This window comes from Mastigoproctus giganteus, unplaced genomic scaffold (assembly GCF_048544385.1).
Source record: "Mastigoproctus giganteus isolate SK-2022 unplaced genomic scaffold, ASM4854438v1 scaffold_16, whole genome shotgun sequence".
NCBI classification, from domain to species: domain Eukaryota; kingdom Metazoa; phylum Arthropoda; class Arachnida; order Uropygi; family Thelyphonidae; genus Mastigoproctus; species Mastigoproctus giganteus.
The window spans coordinates 1,155,670-1,176,599 of record NW_028328293.1 but is presented as its reverse complement, the minus strand read 5'-3'; the positions used below and the strand labels follow the sequence as shown (position 1 = coordinate 1,176,599).

The window sequence follows — 20,930 nt, the reverse complement described above, 5'->3', positions numbered from 1 at the left end:
TCGGACTCCTTTCGGTCACTATCCAACAGAGTAGAATTGGTGATTTTATTCACTAGCTAATCCAGAGGCCTCCTAGAGAGTTACCAATAGATTCGGTCCAGTGTACAATCTTGCAGCCAGTCTGCAAACAGAGGTTTAGATTTGTAAGGAAGATTTGATCTCCCAATGATGTTTGTGCCATTTATTTTTATAAGTTCTTTGTATGATTATTTTATAATTGATGTACAGTACCAAGTATTCTACTGTATTTAAAGAGGTTGAATGTTTAGCCTACCAAACACTCAACTTCTTCAAATACAGGATTGCCAGTTTATCCCCTAGAATCCAACATAACATGAACGATTAGTTCTTGGTCTTATACTGCCATAAGTGGGATCAAATTTGTTTCAGTGTCTGGAAAAGAGCTGTTTTTCAGGGCAAATATCTCACTCAGAGAGGTATATATTAAGGTCTGAGAGATGGCCAAGTTATTAATACGTTCTAGTGCTAGTTTGATAGCATATAGTTCAAATGGTGTAAATAACACATTCTATTAGAAGGGAAAATGATGTATGAGATACTGTTATTTCTGCCAGAGCACTATTTTCAAGCACTCATAAATTTGATAGCAGTGAGAACTATCTACGGAATGGGCTCTGTGTAACTGCCAGATGTTTTGAGTAGATAATGAATTTTCTTTCCTCCAATGTTCAAGGCAGCTATCACAGCGTGAGGAGATGCCCATGGATTGTTCTACTTCTAGTAGATACTGTTAAGATGGACATTCCAACAAGTTTATTTCTATTAGGATTGGTCTTGCAAAACTGTGGATAAAAGAAGAAGAATTATTTCTCAACTGGATGTGAAGGCAGACTATGGATTTTATTCACTCAGTTTAACAGTAGCATATTCCACCTGAGGCAGAGTGGTAATTCATTTGCTTTATACAGACTGAACTAGAGATGTTTGGAAAGCTTCCAAAGAGCTTTTTACCACGTGGAATTTCATGAGAATGCATTTTTTTTCTAGTGGAGTCATAAACAGGGGATGTTAGTTTAAATGGGATCTGATTAGCACATGATATAAATGTAAGGTGTACTGATCAGCATCTCAAAGTTTCTGCAGAAATACTTTTGAGGATGTTTAATTTGTTTTTAGACATCGAATATGCAGATGTGTTGCAGCAAAAGTTATCTAGAATTATGCCTAAAAACAGGATAAAGTTGGGATTAGATAAGGTTTTCATTCATATGGTTCAAGATGTTTAACTATATAATATCGGTGTAAATACACCATAGTTAACCCATAGATTTGAGCTACGATTGTAGCATAAAAGGCATCATTTTAATTGTATCTCATAATGTGGTTGCCTTCACAACAAGATAGCTACTATTGAATTACTTCAAATAAATAACGCTTCTCTAGTAGAAAAGACTACTGTTATTTATTTTCAGCATACCACCACCCAGACGATTGTTTCAAAGCTTTCTGGCTTCGTCATCAGTGGGCGGGTAGGTAATACAACAAGCCATCTCAGTTGCAAAGTTATATCCACATTATGAGAGATGCCAGAAGGGTGTGGTGGTAATGTATTTGGAAAATTAAATGCACTAGGCATAATCCTTATGGGTTTTGATAATTAACTATATAATATCGGTGTAAATACACTATAGTTGGGAAGTTATATCCATAATGTGGATATAACTTCGCAACTGAGATGGCTTGTTGTATTACCTACCCGCCCACTGATGACGAAGCCAAAAAGCTTCGAAACGATCGTCTGGGTGGTGGTACGCTGAAAATAAATAACAGTAGTCTTCTCTACTAGAGAAGCGTTATTTATTTGAAGTAATTCAATAGTAGCTATCTTGTTGTGAAGGCAACCACATTATGAGATACAATTAAAACGATGCCTTCTACGCTACAATCGTAGCTCAAATCTATGGGTTAACTATGGTGTATTTACACCGATATTATATAGTTAATTATCAAAACCCATAAGGATTATGCCTGGTTCAAGATGTATACCATGCTCTTTTACAGAAATGGATAACTGTGCATTTCTGTTTCAAGAGGCAACAGCCATTTTGTGCCATCCAAAGAGCAATTTTTATTGTAGTTTGAAGCTGTTAATGGCATGCATATTCTGCAAATGACATGAGATTGTGAGATCAGCTGCATACAAATGTTTTCTTGGTATTTGGAATATCCTTCATCACAATATTTACAGGAATAGCAAACAAAGTGGCAGCTAGTACTGACTTATAGAACACCTTCTGTTCTGTTGTGCACCTGGAAAGTTCTGTGAACTAAAAAAGGTTCGTATGAGGTAAGGTAATCGTCCCTGTTATCCCAAGGAACAGTCTGTTTTGAAGGATGTCCTGTCTCCACGTGGTATTGAATGTTTTTTCTGTATATGAAGACTTATCATAACTAAATGTTATTTTCTAATTTATGCATTTATAATGCATTATTTATTCAACATTTATGCATTATTATATGAATAGAGTTTCTAACTCGATTCATGCAGTGGAGTTAAACAAGAAAGGATATAAAGAATGGAACTTATTTAGCAAGTACCCCACACAACAGTAAATCTTATTAATTACAAAAAGTTAAAGACCAAAGCAAGACAAATAAAGATGAATAGCACAAAAAAAAAAAAAAAACAGCTCTTGAATACAATTTGTCTATTATTATTATTATTATTAAAGATACAGATACCAGATTAATTTGGAGAAAAATCAAACAGATGAACAGCAGACAACAACTCCCATCAACATCCTTCCCAATCTTCACTAAGAATAGACTGGATATATCCTTCCTTCAGAAAATAGCAAACATCCTTGCAGAACCATTTTGCAAAATGTATCAGCAGTAACAGCATATGATCAATCTTTCCAACACATCAAAACATTAGTTTGAATGATATAAAATTTTAACACCAACTCTCTCATTTGATTATAATCAACTCTTCACGATAACTAATAAATAAACTCAAAGAAGAAGCTTTAACCAGATTCAACAGTGCCACAAGTTCAGATGGAATATATAACATTATGTTAAAGCATTTAAATGAAATAGACTTAGATTAACTGTTGATTTTTTATAATATAATTCTATCGGAAAATTCATATCCACAATCCTGGTGAAATTCACTTGTCTTAGCCTTCATATCTGTTTGTTATTTGTTATTTGGTTTTTAGGAGCATTAGCAACTAAGGCCATATTGCTCCGGGATATGCGGTGGTCATTTCCTGACCTTTCTGCATCCTCCATATTTGGTGGTGACGGGCTCGAACCCCGGTCTAATCAAGAAGCGTGTGTTATACACTGCTGCTCCTTCCCACCTGGCTACAGAGGCGCCTCCTTCATATCTGAAATGACCAATCAGTCCTATCTAACTACTAAACAATATTACTCACTAGTTGCTTAGGCAAACTATTGATGTGCATTGAATATGGGCTCAGTGGTGAGTTTTCCAAAAAACAAGAAAGGAATAAAGCATGGAACTTATTCATTAATATTAAGCCTATTATTTGCTCAGTGGAATGCATTTGCATAATCAGACAAGGAGATGCTTGCAGGAAATGTTTTCAAGTCTGCTTTGGAGAATTTACACATGTGTTTTCTGTGTAATATCAGTGTTTGTAATCAATCACTTGGAAGGATATCCCCATCAACAATAGGGAAATGATTACTACTGAGTGGATAATTTAGTGTGCATGGAAATAGAGAGGGAGAGCATAGCATACAGAAAGATTGATAGCTGAGATTGATCCTGGTATGGAAATGCATGCAGAAATGTAATCTGGTGTTAATAAGGCCTTTAGGTCTTGATTGATGATAGAGTAAGGGTTCTAAGATCTGCCCTCTTTGGTCTATATGTACAGATCTTCATAATGGGTGAGTACTGTGCATAGGCATCATTAAAATCATCCAATAAACAGAAAAGAGCAAGTATCTGTGCTACAAGTTTTCCTCTGTCTTTGGTAGTACACGTATGATCTGGTGATAGGTATACAGAGGTGATACAGAAAAATCCGAGCATAATACAGATAGCATCTCCTTCTGTTAAGGTTAGAAAAGAGAGAGATGTCTGGATGGAATTTGAGTTTATAACTTTTGTATAACTTTCAATTTTTTGAGTAACCTGTGGAGTTAAATTAGTCTCTCACAAGCAGATGGCTACTGGACAATATCAGATTAAATCAGGGAAATCACTGGTATTGCTATGTAACTCTTCAGTCTCATTGAATGATATGTCATATTATTTGTTTTTGTAAGAGGAAGATGAATGTCTGTTTTTTTTTTGTGAGCTGCTTGCTTATACTGGCCATGTCTATCCTTTTTTTTTTTTTTTTTTTTTTTTTTGCAAAAACAGAGCATCCAGAATCCTTACCTTCTGCTTGTGTTTGAAACAATAACACATTTAGTCTCTGTGTCACCTTCTACATGGTTTGTTGTGTTTGTTGTTTGGTTTTTAGGAGCATTAGCAACTAAGGCCATATTGCTCCAAGAATATGTGGTGGTCATTCCCTGACCTCTCCGCATCCTCCGTATTTGGTGGTGACGGGCTCGAACCCCAGTCTAATCAAGAAGTGTGTGCTACGCACTGCTGCTCCTTCCCACCTGGCTACGGAGGTGCCTCCTTCTACATGGAATTCAGTTACTGTTTCATCTTGGTTAATCATATCATCAGCATGTCTAAACTATTTTGATTTGTTCACCTCAATTTAACATCTGGCTTTTGTGGTTTCTCTGGTAGAGACTCACATCTGGTGGGTATGGGCTTCGCATACCCAGTGTCCTGAGCTGAATATCATCATATCATTCTTCTCTTTCATGGTGATTCCTCTCTCTCTCTCTCTCTCTCTCAGTAACTTGGAAATTTTTTTTGGCTGGTGCAGCATAAGCCTCGGGCTTCCTTGCACCATATGGCTAATAATAATAATAATAAAACTTAAGTGATTTTTGGGAAAACTGATTGGGGGTGTTATTTTTTGGTCTGCTAGATGTGCCTTAGGAGGATGGCTCAAAGGCACAGATCAGGCATATTCTGCAACTGATATATTAATGTTGTTGGTATAGAGCTTAACGACACAAGGGCTACTGAATGATATATTAAGTGAGACTGACAGAGATGCTATGGTCCAGTAGTTCTGAGTGGTGGACACATTCAGAATTACTAGATCATAGTGACTATGTACATCCAGGCATGGTTAATTTTATTTACTTTCTTGCTTCTCAGGCAGGCTATTTTATTTTTGATATTACATTTTTAAATTTATTTCCTAGTTTCCGAAGATCGCATATTGGCATTAGTAGAGGCATACAATGCAAGAAAGCAAGCTTATGCAGCAACAGCCAAAAAAAAACCCTCCCATTTCATCCCTCCATTCGTTCCAAATGCCTGTCCAGCTCAGCCTTATGTTTATTTAGGCTATCAGCTTCCACAACAAAAGATGGAAGCCTGTTCCACCAATCAACTACCCGCTGGCTAAAGGCAAATTTCTGCACATCTATTCTACAACTATCTTTCCTCAATTTGAAACTGTGCCCCCTCAGGTTCTCAGTCTGAGCAAGACGAAAAATCCAATCCACATTCAGCTTGCTCAACCCATTCAAGGCCTTATACACCTCAATCAGATCACCTCGCAGGTGCCTACTCTGCAGGTGCTGCAATTTGCAGAACTTAAGCCTTTCTTGGTAAGAGCACTCCCCTTTACTCCTCTCACCAATCTTGTTGCCCTTCTTTGTACTCGTTCTAGCAACTCTACATCCTTCCTAAAATGAGGCCTCCAGACCTGTACACAGTACTCTAGGTGTGGCCTGACCATTGCCTTGTATAATGGGATTATCACCTCCCTGTCCCTTTTAGCAAAATTCCTATATATCATTTACAAGACTCCATGACTTGCCCTGCTCAGCGAACTTCATATTTGGCTGCACAATTACCCCCAGGTCTTTTTCACTTCCGAGTGTAGTACCACCCAGTTGGTACATTTCTCTTCGGTTATTGATTTCCATATGCAGTACTTTGCATTTGTCAATGTTAAACTCCAGTTGCCACTTCTCAGCCCATTTTCCCAACTTATCTAGATCCAGTTGGAGTAGCATACTGTCATTACTGTCGCTAACAACCCTACCAACCTTTGTATCATCTGCAAATTTGGACATTAAACCTGATATACCTTCATTGATATCATTGATAAATATGCAAAACAACAATGGGCCCAACATCAAATCCTGGGGAACTCCACTAATAACATTTGTCCACGAAGAGCAGTGTCCATTGATTACCACTCTCTGTCATCTCCCACTCAACCATCCCTTTATACCACACCTCTCCAATTTGTACAGCAGTCTTCCATGTACAACAGTATCAAAAGCTTTCCTGAAATCCAAATATATGATATCAAAATTATTTTTGGCATTCAGTTCCTTTGTGCCCACATCATAGTAACCAATCAAATTGGTCAGACAAGACCTCCCTTTGACAAACCCATGATGTCTTAACTATTACTGCAGTCTTGTCTAGATGATCCTGCAATGCTTCTTTAACCAGTGATTCCATTATTTTGCCCGGAACACAAGTTAAACTAACGGGTCTGTAGTTACTTGTGTCACCTTTTGAACCTCCTTTGTGAATTGGTGATACTTTTGCATACCTCCAGTCCATGGGGACCTCCCCTGAGTCCAAGGAAGCTGTCATAATTATGGCTAAGTGTTTGCTTACTTCCTTTGCTGTCTCCTTTAATATAACTGGATAGATCCCATCCACCCCAGGTGCCTTCCTTATGTTTAACTTGAACAATTTTCCCTCCACTTTGCTCTCAGTTATTACAAAATCACTTAGTTCCCTGTTAGCTTTTGATAAATTTCTGCCACTCCCCTCATTGAATAACTCCTCATGTTTGAATGTAGAGGCAAAATACTCATTCAGTTTATAAGCTACCTGAGCATGATCATCAATAGTCAACCCATCTATGCTAAGTGGTCCAATCTGATTCATCCCTTTGCTTCTAGAGTTTACATAAGTTAAAGAACTCCTTACTATTTTTCTTTGCATCCTTTGCCAAAGATTTCTCATAATCCGCCTTCACCTGCCTAACCTCCTTTGTGACTTGATTACAGACTAGTTTATACCTGCCATAGGCTTCTGTGTCACCTGATACTTTATATGCATCCCATACATTCTTCTTCTCTGCCACTAACCTCATTAATTCATCTAACATCCATTTAGGCCTAATAAACCTTGAACAGTATTTCTTTGTTGAAATGAAAAGTCTAGTAGCCTCCAAAATTAAGTCCCTGAAGGATTCCCATTTAGAATTCATTGTTGATAACATCATCAGTTGATCCCACTGTACAGAATTTAAAAACTGTTTGAGACCTCTGGTCACCTTTACGAAAGCAAAAGCCCTTCCCTTTAGCCTTGATGGTAGTTACACCTTTAAATAATTCCCACATCAATACATTGTGATCACTGTCGCTCGTGGTTCCTTTATCTGCAGATTCTTAATGCATGAAGAATCACCACTGATAATCAGATCAAGAGTATTGTTCCCTCTGGTTGCCTTTCGAACATGTTGCTGTAGAAAACAGTCATCCAATAAATCCACAAAAGTCTTGCTAGTGTATGAGTGACCAAACCACAAGTTCCAGTCAATATCTGGAAAGTTAAAGTCTCCCATTATAAGGCATTCTGATTTATTGGCCCACTCTTTTTCTCTGCACAACTGCTCATTATACTCATCAGATTCATTATTCATTATGCCTACAACACACCTACTCTCATTTTTCCTTTCCCAGTGCTTATTTCACACCAAATAGACTCAACACTGCATTGTCCACCAGCATCAGTTGGATGCACTTCCTTAGATTTATGTGTTTTTTAACTAACAGCATAACCCCTCCTCCCTTCCTATACAAGTTGTACTTCCCAAATTCCAACTCTTCAATATTTCAAAGAAGGCAGAAGATTGTTTGTTATTTGGATTTTAGGAGCATTAGCAACTAAGGCCATATTGCTCCGGGATATGCGGTGGTCATTCCCTGACCTTTCCGCATCCTCCGTATTTGGTGGTGACGGGCTCAAACCCCGGTCTAATCAAGAAGCATGTGATACGCACTGCTGCTCCTTCCCACCTGGCTACGGAGGCGCCTGAAGGCAGAAGAGACGATTCACTTGTTGGTGGTTCACTCAATCAGATCACCTCACAGTTTTTGTTATTTGGTGTTTAGGAGCATTAGCAACTAAGGCCATATTGCTCCGGGGATATGCATTGGTCATTTCCTGACCTTTCCACATCCTCCGTATTTAGTGGTCACGGGCTCAAACCCTGATCTAATCAAGAAGCGTGTGCTACACACTGCTGCTCCTGCCCATCTGGCTGCGGAGGTGCCATCACCTCAGAGGTGTATAAGGCCTTGAATAGTTTGAGCAAGCTCAATGCTGATGGGATTCTTCCTCTTGCTCAGATTGAGGGACATAAATTGAAGCTGAGGAAAAACAGTTGTAAACTAGATGTGCAGAAATTTACTTTTAGCCAGTGGATGGTTGATTGCCGGAACAAACTTCCATCGGTTGTTGTAGACGTTGATAGCTTAAATAAATTCAAGGAAGAACTGGTCAAACTTTTGGAGCAAATGGATGGGTGAAATGTGAAGGAGTTTTTTTTTTTTTTTTTGCTGATGCTGTATAAGCTTGCTTTATTGCATCATATGGATCTACTAATGCTAATGATTACCCTTGCAAATAGGACATGGTTGAGTTGTTGAATTGAGTTGTTACAATACATTCAGTTTGTACATGGTATATAGATCCACAGTCTGCACAAGTGGCATCACCCTACTGTCTGAGAGTCTTCAAACTTCCAACATTTGTATCTTATGAGATTCTGGATGTACAGTTGAAAACAGTAATTTAGGTATCTTTCTTTAACCAAAGTTGGTAAATTCATGAACTATAGATCAAAATGATGTTGTATGTTGAAATGAGCCTAACATATTTTTGGATCATTATTTATTTATTTTTGTGCCATTTTCTGACTTTGTAATTACTGGACTATTTTCTCTTCTGAACAGCTTAACAGATCCCATTCATTTAACTCCCTCTGAGGAGTTTAGTGTGGCATGTGGAGAAATTTTATATTGGATTTCACTTAACAACAAAAGCTCTGAATGTCTGGGTTGAGTGGCCACTATCAATTGATCACCTGACTGGAGCCTTTTGACCATTTCTGGTGATCCTGCTGCATTTTCTGAACATCTCTGTATGATGAAAGGAGAGAGTGTTTTCCCACTGACTGAGCCGATAAAGAGTGTATTTTCAAACATGCATGCTGGTGGTTCCTCTTTGTTCAAATCAGTTTTAAATTTCCCGAGAAAAGAAAGGTCACGGACAATTTCATGGCTGTTACTAAGATGGAAGCTCTTCGGCTCTAGTGGTGGCCATTCATTAATATCCATTTTTGCTCCTATAGTCCTGGGGGCAGGAGTGATGCCAGCCAGTGACCATGCAGCTGGGAAGTTAATTATTTGTTAGTAAAAATGAGAAAAAGAAAAGGGTGATTTTCTCTTCTGGGGTCTCTAGTGCACTGCTTAAAACTAAAGCTGCTGATAATTAAAAAAAAAAAAAAGAAAGAAGGTAATATAAGAAAATGTGAATAGAACTCAGTAATCAAGCACTTAAAACTGCTTGATTACTTAGTCATTTGGCATCTGCAGCTGCACACTGATTCATCTTATGAAGTTGACTGTTTCGGGGAGAGTTTTATAGGAATTTGCTGAATTTAGTGCAGCTTAATAATCATTTCTGCAGTTCATAAATTAACTACAATAAAATTATTAGAATCATTAATTTTTCCTACATGAAACATGAAAGTGCTTAGGATAAACTGAAAAAAGAAAGGGGGGCACAAATGTGGCTTGCACCTTATTTTTATATTTTACTCCAATTTAGGGAACCAGCTGTTCATCTCTTGTGCTATGTTAAGAAAGTGTAATTGTTTAAAAATATCAAAAAACAACACCCTTCACTCATTTCCAGAACTAAACACCAATTTAGAATAGCAAAATTATAACGTATTATTATTATAACAAAAAGTTATACAGTATTAAAAAATATATATAAAAAAAATCTGGCCTCTTTCTAATGCTTATGTTTGTAAAATCTACACTTTCATTGCCTATTTATTTGATAATTAAGTTATTTTTATAATTTTTTAATAGATAAACCAGAGGTGAGACTTTCTTTGAAAGATATTGGGTGGTCAGCATGGTTATAGTGGAAAAGAGTTTTATGCTACTGGGTGGGTGGAGTAGGGAAGATGGGGGGTCTATCAGACTTCTGATAATGAAAAAAATATTCTTCACATATTTCAAGTGTCTATTTGATGATAATCCATTACTATTTAATTGAAATTTAAAACTGTCTTCAAGTTACACATAACTTGAGTTAAAGTACACTGTTTACCTTTGGTGTGGTAAAGAGAAAACCTGTTTTTCCATCTGCAACAGCATCTCTATTTCCTGGTATGTCACGAGCAATAACTGGTGTACCTAAATCCATTGCCTATTCAAAGAAAATAACAATTAAATAAAAAATTCATACATTGTTTTATACAGCAAATTTGAATTAATATGAATTTAAAAGGAATGTATTTTAGCTAATAAATGATGTCCTGCTTTATGTCATGGAGGCAGACCTGAAAATCTGATATTAACTGAAACAGATATTGAAAAAAAAATTTCTGGAAATTTTCTAGGATAAATTTTACTTAGAACATAAAAATCTTTTGGTTTCAATATGATTTAACTTTTTCTTCTTTCCTGCTTCACCTATAGATTTTTTCAATTTAAATGCTGTTGCTATTTCTTCTTCTGTCACACCATATATCTTCTAGCCTTATCTTCATCAACTTCACTCCCTGTGTTTCTGCTCACTGTCAGAATTATCAAAACAAAAAAAAAATAATAAAATAAATAAATAAAACACGTTCAATTGTTTCTTTCACATATTCACATTCAGTTATAAACCTACTAAAGAATGTATAAGAGCTGTAGTATTGGGAGATAAGAAAAGGCACTTGATGAAATCTCAGCAGAAGAATATACAGGTGCAATATCCAGTAATAATATCTTAATATTTTCTTTGCATATAATTTTTTCTTTCGAACAGTTTTGTTTCTATTACAAAGGGATCAAGAAACAGTTCTGAAAAAAAGTTCGCAAATGTATCATTAAACTCTCATTTAGGAAAAATCTCCATTCTGCATAAATAAAATACATACACAAAAAAGGTACTCTGAATTACTGTGTGAACAACTAAAATCCTACAGTAAAAGTAGTATATACAATTATAATATTACCGTGTGACACAAGAGGATTTCAACAATTCTTTATCAATGAATTTTTTATTAGATTTTTATTAGGCAGCCTGCATGAAACGTGAAGCGGGCATATCAATAGGCATCAATGTCATGGAGCCAGAGAGCATTGCCAATCGGAGGAAAACATGCAGCAGTAAAGAGAGCATGCTATTAATAATTGAACATGAAAAAAAAAAAACTAACCCCAGGGGCTCACATCTCACATCAGGATGGAATTTGGTCTAGAAAAATGCAAGACCCACATACTGCGCCAGGGAAAATTAGTTGGCCGAAACTACCAGCTGCTGACTGGTAAAGAGATCGAAGCTATGACAGAAGGAGAGACCTACAACTACTTAGGGATGATGCAGGCTGAGCAATTAGAACACAAGGAAATCAAGAAGTGCCTGACAGAAAAATATCATCAAAGACTCAGAAGCCTGCTGAACAGAGGGAACACAGTTAAAGCCATAAACACCTATGCAGCTCTAGTACTAACAAACACATTTGGGGTCATACATTGGACTAACACCGAGCTAGAAGATATCATGCAAAAGACAAGGACAATGATGACCAAGAGTTTCCAACACCACCTGAAGTCAGCAGACAGAATAACAATACCACGGAAAGAGGGAGGAAGGGGCCCTGATAGAACAACAGAAAATAGCGATAGTTAACCTGAAAGATTACTTCGAGAACAACACAGCACCACTCCACCAGGCCATAAGGAAGATAGATAAGTGGTATACCCCACTCAACCTAAGCAAGGAAACCCCTCCCGCACAGACGGTACAAGAAACTAAGTTAGAAAGATGGGCAAAGAAGACACTACAATGACCTCCATCAAGCTCACATCGATAACAATTGCTTCCAATGCATGGCTCACAAGCGAGACGCTCTTCCCCAAGACTAAAGGATTCATCCTGGCCATCCAAGATCAGGTAATCAACACCAGAAACTATAGAAAATACATCGCAAAGGAGCCTGGAATATCAGATGACACATGTCGATGATGCCACCTGGCCTCAGAAACGATCCAACACATCACCGCGGGGTGGAAGGTGATCACCCAGACTGAGTACACTCATAGACACGACCAGGTAGCCAGGATAATACATCAGAAGCTAGCAAGGAAATACCAGTTGACCAAAGAAAGTGTACCATACTACAAGTACGAACCCCAGGAAGTACTATAGACCTGAACCCACAAGCTATACTGGGACCGCGCCATAATAACGGCTAAGACCATCCCACACAACAGACCGGACATAACCCTTGTGGACAAGATGGAAAAGGCTACCTACCTGATTGACATAGCAGTGCCAAACACTAGCAATGTCCAGAAAACCATAAGGAAAAAATCAGGTAGTACACAAACCTGAGACAAGGAGATGTGGCATATGCAAGAAGTATCAACCATCCCAATCATCGTGTCAACCACTGGTATGGTACCAAAGACTCTGCATAGCAGCCTAGTAGCAATAGGTCTCCCAGAGAACACCTACAAGGAACTCCAGAAAGTCGCAATCCTGAACACCTCTAGGATAGTCAGAGATTTCCTCGACCGACAGTAACACCAGACATTACAACCACCCTGTGTACTTGGTAGCAGTACCCATCACGGAGTGGAATCCCCTAATCAGCGAGAAATAATATAATAGCTACAACAATAATAATAACAAATACATATAATTTAATAATGAATTTTTTCTCCTAATTCTGCAATAATTAAACATTTCTGGAATTTTCTGCCGAGAATTTAAAGTATTTTAAAAGACGGCTATTAGGAGTTTCAGCTGTGAGGACTGCGGGAAGTGCAAATTGCTGACATATTTCAGGGTTGAATTGACCCCATGCTGATTTAAGGTTAATTAATTAATAACTTGTTAACACTTTTTGTAAGTTTAAAAATAGACAAAAAGTGAAAGGAGCACAAACTAATTGAAATATATGCTATATTCTTATTGCAAATAGCTTTTAAAACATTTTTTTGGGTGGAATGAGGTATAAAGGACTAAATACTCAAAAAGATAATTTTGCTGACATGATCTGAGTAAATGTTAGGATTTAAAGATTTAAAATAGTAATGAAAAAAAAAAAAAAAAAAGAGAAGGGGGAATAGAAATCACACAGATCATTCCAATGTATATTCTTCTAATGCCAAATAATGTGAGAGTGAGAATAGTTATGGCACAGAAGTATAGCATTAACATTAATAGTATACTTTTAAAGGATTGTTGATGAGGAAAAGATGAAGAGATTTATGCATGTAGTTAGGATTGTTTGGTATTCTGGTATGTACAAGCTGTGTGAGTAATTAGTATTAGCAGTGGCAAATGATACAAGAAAGCAAGCTTATACAGCATCAACCAAAACAAAGCCAGCACTTTGTATATCAACTGTTCCTCTGGTTCTTCCTTGAATTTATTCAAATTACCCACCTCTATAACACCAGATGTTTGTTCCAGCAAATGACCACCACCTGCTTGTTGAAGGAAAATTTCTGCACATCTTTTCCTCAACATGCTTCCTCAGCTTGCATTTATGCTCCTCTGATGTGTCTAGCCTGAACAAGAGGAAGATTCTATCAGCAGAACTGAGCCTTTTCAGGTAGGTGAATCCTTTTGTTCCTCTGCACCTTTTCCAACAGATCCATATCATTCCTAAAAAGTGACCTCCAGACTTGTATGCCATAATCCAGATGTGGCCTGACTATCGTCTTATATAACGGGATAACTGCCTCCTTATCACTGCATGTTACAAAATGCCAAAATCTCCACAAGCTATTCCTGGCATGAGGTGTTCACTTCTTATAGAACTTCATATCTGACTCTTACAATTTTTTTTTTTTTCTACTAAAAACCCCAAGCAGGAGGGGTATTAGATCCTATAGTACTTAGTACAGGGAATAAGTTGAACGTTGAGAAGATGAAAGAAGATACTTGTTAACATTAGACTTGAATTTCTATAGACTGTAATTCTCAGGAAACATGTACGAAGAAAATGTCTCAGAAAATGGAAGTTGAAGGAATAAATGAGGAAAAAGAAAAATTAGCATTAGTTGAGGCATATGATGCAAGAAAGCAAGCTTATAGAGCATCAGCCAAAAAAACCCCCTTCCCATTTCACCCATCAGGTCACTCCAAATGTTTGTCTAGTTTAGTCTTAAATTTATTTGAGCTATCAACTTCCACAACAACAGATGGAAGTCTGTTCCAGCAATCAACTACCTGCTGGCTAAAGGCAAACTTCTGCACATCTATTCTACAACTGTATTTCCTCAATTTGAATCTATGCTGCCCCCTCAGGTTCTTAATCTCAGCAAGTGGAAGTATTCCCTCAGCATTGGGCCTGCTCAAACCATTCAAGGCCTTGTACACCTCAATCAGATCACCTTGCATGTGCCTAGTCTCCAGATGCTGCAACTTACAGAATTTAAGCCTCTCCTGGTAAAAGAACCCCTTTGTTCCTCTCACCAATCTTGTTGCCCTTCTTTGTACTTGTTCTAGCAACTCTACATCCTTCCTAAAATGAGGCTTCCAGACCTGTACGCAATACTCAAGGTGTGGCCTGTCCACTGCCTTATACAAAGGTATAATCACCTCCTTGTCTCTGCTAGCAAAATTCCTATATATCATTGACAAAACTCCATGATCTGCTCTGGCAGAGAACTTCATATCCGACTACACAATTACCCCCAGGTCTTTTTCATTCTACACCTCCTTGAGTGTAGTGCCACACAGTTGGTATGCTTCTCTTGGGTTACTACTACCCATATGCAGAACTTTGCATTTGTCAATATTAAACTTCAGTTGCCACTTCTCACCACATCTACCTAACTTTTCCAGATCTGTTGCAGTAGCATACTGTCTTTACTATCATTAACAACTCCACCAACCTTTGTACCATCTGCAAACTTGGACATTAAGCCCGATATACATTCATCAATATCATTGATAAATACACAAAACAATAATGGGCCCAGGACCAAACCCTGGGGGCTCCACTAATAACTTAGTCCACGTAGAGCAGTGTCATTTATTACAACTCTCTGCTGTCTTTCACTCAACCATCCCTTTATCCATTGCAGCAACGTGCCCTTAATGCCATACCGCTTCAATTTTTACAGCAGTCTTCCATGTGCAACAGTATCAAAGGCTTTTCCGAAATCCAAGTATATGACGTCTGAGGACGAGGGTTGCCTGTGCGGACGTGCCTTTCTGCCGCTCTTGGAACAGAGGTTTTTTCTGATTTATTTTCTGCTTTATTAGTTTAAATTCACATATTAACTTATTTTCTAGAGTAGCTTTATATTCCTATTTACGTACTTAAGTTTAAAGTAACTTAGATAGAGATTTTGTAGGTATTACTTAGTATCGGAAAGGGTATCAAATCCACGTGTTTACCGATCGTAAATAGCCGCCATTGCTACGCGAAAATTAATCAGTAAAATCTATTAATCTTGTCGAACTTCATTGGCAATTAAATTGTACTTTTAACTATACATATAACCACTTAGGTTACCTAATATAAATAATTAGTAAAAATAAATAATTAATACATAACTTGATACGGAAGTTATATAAAGGGATTTCGTAGATAACACTCATTACTCAAACATAAATATTCCGTAGATAACACTCGTTACTGAAACATAAATATTTCGTAGATAACACTCGTAGATTTTGTGGATAACACTCGTAGATTTCGTGGATAACACTCGTAGATTTCGTAGATAACACTCGTTACTGAAACATAAATATAGCGTTATAACTGTGTTGGGATACAAGTTTAGGATTTAATTTTGTACTGAAATTGAAATTTTTATTGAAAGCAAATCGAAATCGTGACTCAAACCAGAGCAGCAAAGCAAAAGGCTCAAGCTAATGGGAATGCTGTGGCTCAGAGGAGAACTGAGGGGGGGGGCAGTTGCCCTCTAAATCACAGCCTTTTAAGATGCACTATTTGCTTGATGTTTGCGGAGCAGTCAGGTATGGGACATGATACTGCCATTGGGGATGTCTTTGTATGTGCGCGATGCAAGGAGTGTAAGGAAATCAGGTATCAACTCAGCATTGTTATGGGCCTATATGAGAGCTTGAAGGACAGGGTGGATGCCCTCGAAGGATTACAAGTGAGGGGACCATCAAGCTCTCAGCTGCCCACACCAATGCCAGAGCTTGCACTTGGTCATCGCGCAACACAGTGGCAGCCCCCAAGGCAGAATGCCCTAGTCCCAAAGGAACTAGTAGTTGTTGGTGACTCTATTGTCAGCGAAACAGGAAACATGCTTTGTAAAAAGGATAGGTGGAACAGGACCAGGGTATGTCTGCCAGGGGCAAAGGTTGATGATGTTGTAGAGCGGATATCATCTTTTAAGGGCACAAAAGGTGATATAGTTGTACACGTTGGCACTAATGATATTAAGAGTAGGAGACCGGCGGAATTACTTAACAAGTACAGGTCACTTATGAAAAAAAGCCGTGAATTAGAGTTGAATTTGAAAGTGTCTGCAATTCTGCCCAGACACGATAGGAGGGAGTATATGATGAGAGCCCTGTCGATCAATTCGGCCCTGGAAAGATTGAGCAGGGCTCAGGGGGTAGAAATTTTTTCAGCCTGGTCTGTACTTGTTAACAGGAGAGACCGCTTCTACAGGGATGGGATACACTTAAATAGAAAGGGTACAAGAATGTTTGCTGATGCTATCGAGGCGGTGTTAGCAGGGTCGGAAAACTGCTAGATTGGGGGGATACAAGGACTAATAGATTAACAGTAGCCACTGGCAGAGGAGAAAGTGATTCTTGCACTGCTTCTATGGAATGAGCAGCAGCCTGGAAAATAAGATGCAGGATATTTCAGAGACTGCTGGGAATCATTGGGGTACAAGTAAACACATGGGTTGTGTTAGGGTGGCTAAGAGAAAGAGCAGGTGCATGTATACTTGCGTGTACACCAATGCTAGGAGTCTAGTAAATAAATTTGATGAATTTGAGGTATTGCTCAAAACATCAAAGGCAGATATTGTTGGGATTTCAGAGACGTGGTGTCACACAGATATAAGGAATGCAGAACTGGAATTTGGGGAGTACAATATCTACAGAAAGGATAGACAGGATAGGAAGGGAGGAGGGGTTATGCTATTAGTTAAGAAACACATAAAATCCAAGGAAGTGAAGCCAGTTGACATCGCTGGACAGTGCAGTGTCGAGTCAGTTTGGTGTGACATAAGCATTGGGAGATCAAAATTGAGAGTAGAAGTGTGCTACAGGCCTAATGAAACTGATGAGTATAATAAGAAACTGTACAGAGAAATAGAGTGGGCCAGTAAATCAGAGAGTCTTATTATGGGGGATTTTAATTTCCCAGATATTGACTGGAATTTGGGGGCTGGTCACTCACACACTAGCAAGGCTTTTGTGGATTTATTGGATGATTGTTTTCTACTTCAGCATGTTCGGGAGGCAACTAGAGGGAGTAATACTCTTGATTTGATTATCAGTAGTGATTCTTCATGCATTAAGAATCTGCAGATAAATGAACCACTAGGTGGCAGTGATCATAGTGTTCTGAAGTGGGATTTACTCAAAGAGGTAACTACCATTAGAGGTAAAGGGAAGGGGTATTGCTTTCGTAAAGGCGACTACGGTGGACTGAGACAGTATTTAAATTCTATACAGTGGGATCAACTGATGATGTTACCAACAGCAAATTCAAAATGGGAAGCATTCAAAGAACTTATCTTGGAAGCTACTAGGCTTTACATACCAACTAAGAAATATTGTTCAAGGTTTAGGCCTAAATGGATGTCAGATGAACTAATGAGGCATATGGCAGAGAAGAAAAATGCATGGGATACATACAAATTAACACGTGACACAGAAGCCTATGATAGATACAAGTTGACCTGTAACCAAGTTACAAAGGAGGTTAGGCAGGCGAAGGCAGATTACGAGAAATCCTTGGCAAAGGATGCGAAGAAAAACAGCAAAGAGTTCTTTACTTATGTAAACTCTAGAAGGAAGGGGATGAATCAGATTGGTCCACTTGATATCGATGGGTCAACTGTTGATGATCCTGCTCAGGTAGCTAACAAACTAAATGAATATTTTGCATCGACATTCACACATGAGGAGTTATTCAGTGAGGGGAAAGCCAGAGGTGTATTCAACTCTGGCAGTAAGCTAGAGAATCTTGTAATAACTGAGAGTAAATTGGAGGAGAAATTGTTGAAGATAAATACAAGAAAGGCATTGGGGTGGATGGAATCTATCCAGTTATATTAAAGGAGGCAGCAATGGAAGTAAGAAAACCCTTAGCCATAATTATGAGAGCTTCCTTGGACTCAGGGGAGGTACCTATGGACTGGAGATGTGCAAATGTGACCCCAATTCACAAAGGAGGATCAAAGGCTGACACAAATAATTATAGACCTGTGAGTTTAACTTCTGTTCCCGGAAAATTAATGGAGGCACTGGTTAAAGAAGCACTGCAGGATCATCTAGACAAGACTTCAGTTATAGCTCAGACACAGCATGGTTTTTTTTAAGGGGAAGTCTTGCCTGACCAATTTGATTGGATACTATGATGCAGTCGCAAAAGAACTGGATGCAGGGAATAACTTTGATATTATATACTTGGATCTTAGAAAGGCTTTTGATACTGTTGCACATGGAAGACTGCTGCACAAATTGGAGCAGTGTGGCATTGGAGGCAAATTGCTGCTATGGATAAAGGTGTGGTTGAGGGGGAGAAGACAGAGAGTGGTAATCAATGGACACTGCTCATCGTGGACTAATGTTATTAGTGGAGTCCCTCAGGGTTCAGTATTGGGTCCTTTATTGTTTTCTGTATTTATAAATGATATTGATGATGGTATATCAAGCTTAATGTCCAAGTTTGCAGACGATACGAAGGTTGGCAGGGTTGTCAAGGACACTACTGACACTATGCTGCTGCAACAGGATCTGGAAAGGTTGAGCAGATGGGCTGAGAGGTGGCAAATGAAGTTTAACATTGACAAATGTAAAGTACTACATATGGGAAACAGCAACCCCAGAGCAACGTATCAACTCTGTGATACTACACTGACAGTGGTAGATATGAAGTTCTCTGAGTAGTGCAGACGGGCTGCAAGAGTAGCTCATGGTGTATTGTCAATGATATATAGGAATTTTTCTAGCAGGGATAAGGAGGTGATTATTCCCTTGTATAAGGCAATGGTCAGGCCACACCTAGAGTACTGTATACAGGCCTGGAGACTTCATTTCAAGAAGGATGTAGAGCTGCTGGAACGAGTACAGAGAAGGGCAACAAGATTAGTGAATGGAACAAAGGGGTGCTCTTACGAAGAAAGGCTTAAGTTTTGCAAATTACAGTGTCTGGAGACTAGGCAGCAGCGAGGTGATCTGATAGAGGTGTACAAAGCTTCGAATGGTTTGAGCATGCTCAATGCTGATGGGATTCTTCCTCTTGCTCAGAATAATCACCTGAGAGGGCATAAATTCAAATAGAGGAAAGACAGATGTAGGATAGATGTGTGGAAATTTGCCTTTAGCCAGCGGTTGGTTGGTAGGTGGAACAGACTTCCGTCCCTTGTCGTGGAAGTTGATAGCCTACATACGTTTAAGGCTCGGCTGGACAGGTATTTCGAACGAACAGAGGGGTGAAGTGGAAGTGGTTATTTTTTATTTATTTATTTTACTTTAATTTTTTTGGCTGATGCTGCATAAGCTTGCTTTCTTGCATCAAATGCCTCTACTAATGCTAATGCTAATATCAAAATTATTTTTTGTATCCAGTTCCTTTGTGACCACATCGTAGTATCCAATCAAATTGGTCAGACAAGACTTCCCCTTAACAAACCCATGCTGTGTCTGAACTATTACTGCAGTCTTGTCTAGGTGATCCTGCATCACTTCTTTAACCAGTGACTCCATTATTTTCCCCGGAACAGAAGTTAAACAAACAGGTCTATAATTATTTGCAGCACCCTTTTTAATCCCCTATATGAATTGGGAATACATTTGCACATTTCCAGTCCATAGGGACCTCCCCTGAATCTAAGGATGCTCTCATAATTATGGTGAAAGGTTTGCTTACTTCCCTCGCTGCCTCCTTGAATATAACTAGATATATTCCATGTTCCCCAGGTGCCTTTTTTTATGTTTAACTTCAACAATTTCTCCTCCACTTTGCTCTCTGTGATTACAAAACCATTTAGCACCCTGTTAGAGTTTAGTAAACTTCTGTCCTCCCCTTCCTTAGAGAATTCCTCATGTGTGAATGTAGATGCAAAATCCTCATTCAGTTTATCAGCTTTCTGAGCAGGATCATCAACGGTCAAACCACCAACATCAAGTGGACCATTCTGATTCATCCCCTTCCTTCTAGAATTTACATAAGTAAAGAAGTCTGTTGTTTTTCTTTGCATCCTTTGCCAAGGATTTCTTGTAATCAGCCTTCGCTTGTCTAACCTCCTTTGTGACTTTATTACAGATAAGCTTATATCTGCCATAGGCTTCTGTTGTGTCAGGAAAGTAACAGACATTTTGCTGGATGTTCTACTGTGCCCAT

At 38.5% G+C, this 20,930-nt stretch overlaps 1 protein-coding gene across 3 annotated transcripts in view; it reads right to left on the bottom strand.

The window, feature by feature from the left end:
- The window catches only part of LOC150074889 (glycosyltransferase 1 domain-containing protein 1-like), a 199,693-nt gene that overhangs the window by 40,230 nt on the left and 138,533 nt on the right, over positions 1-20,930 (bottom strand). For all 3 annotated transcript variants that reach the window (XM_090389414.1, XM_090389415.1, XM_090389416.1), the window contains one exon: positions 10,460-10,558. In XM_090389414.1, coding sequence (XP_090245540.1) covers positions 10,460-10,558 — 99 coding nt within the window. The remainder of the gene's footprint in view (positions 1-10,459; positions 10,559-20,930) is intronic.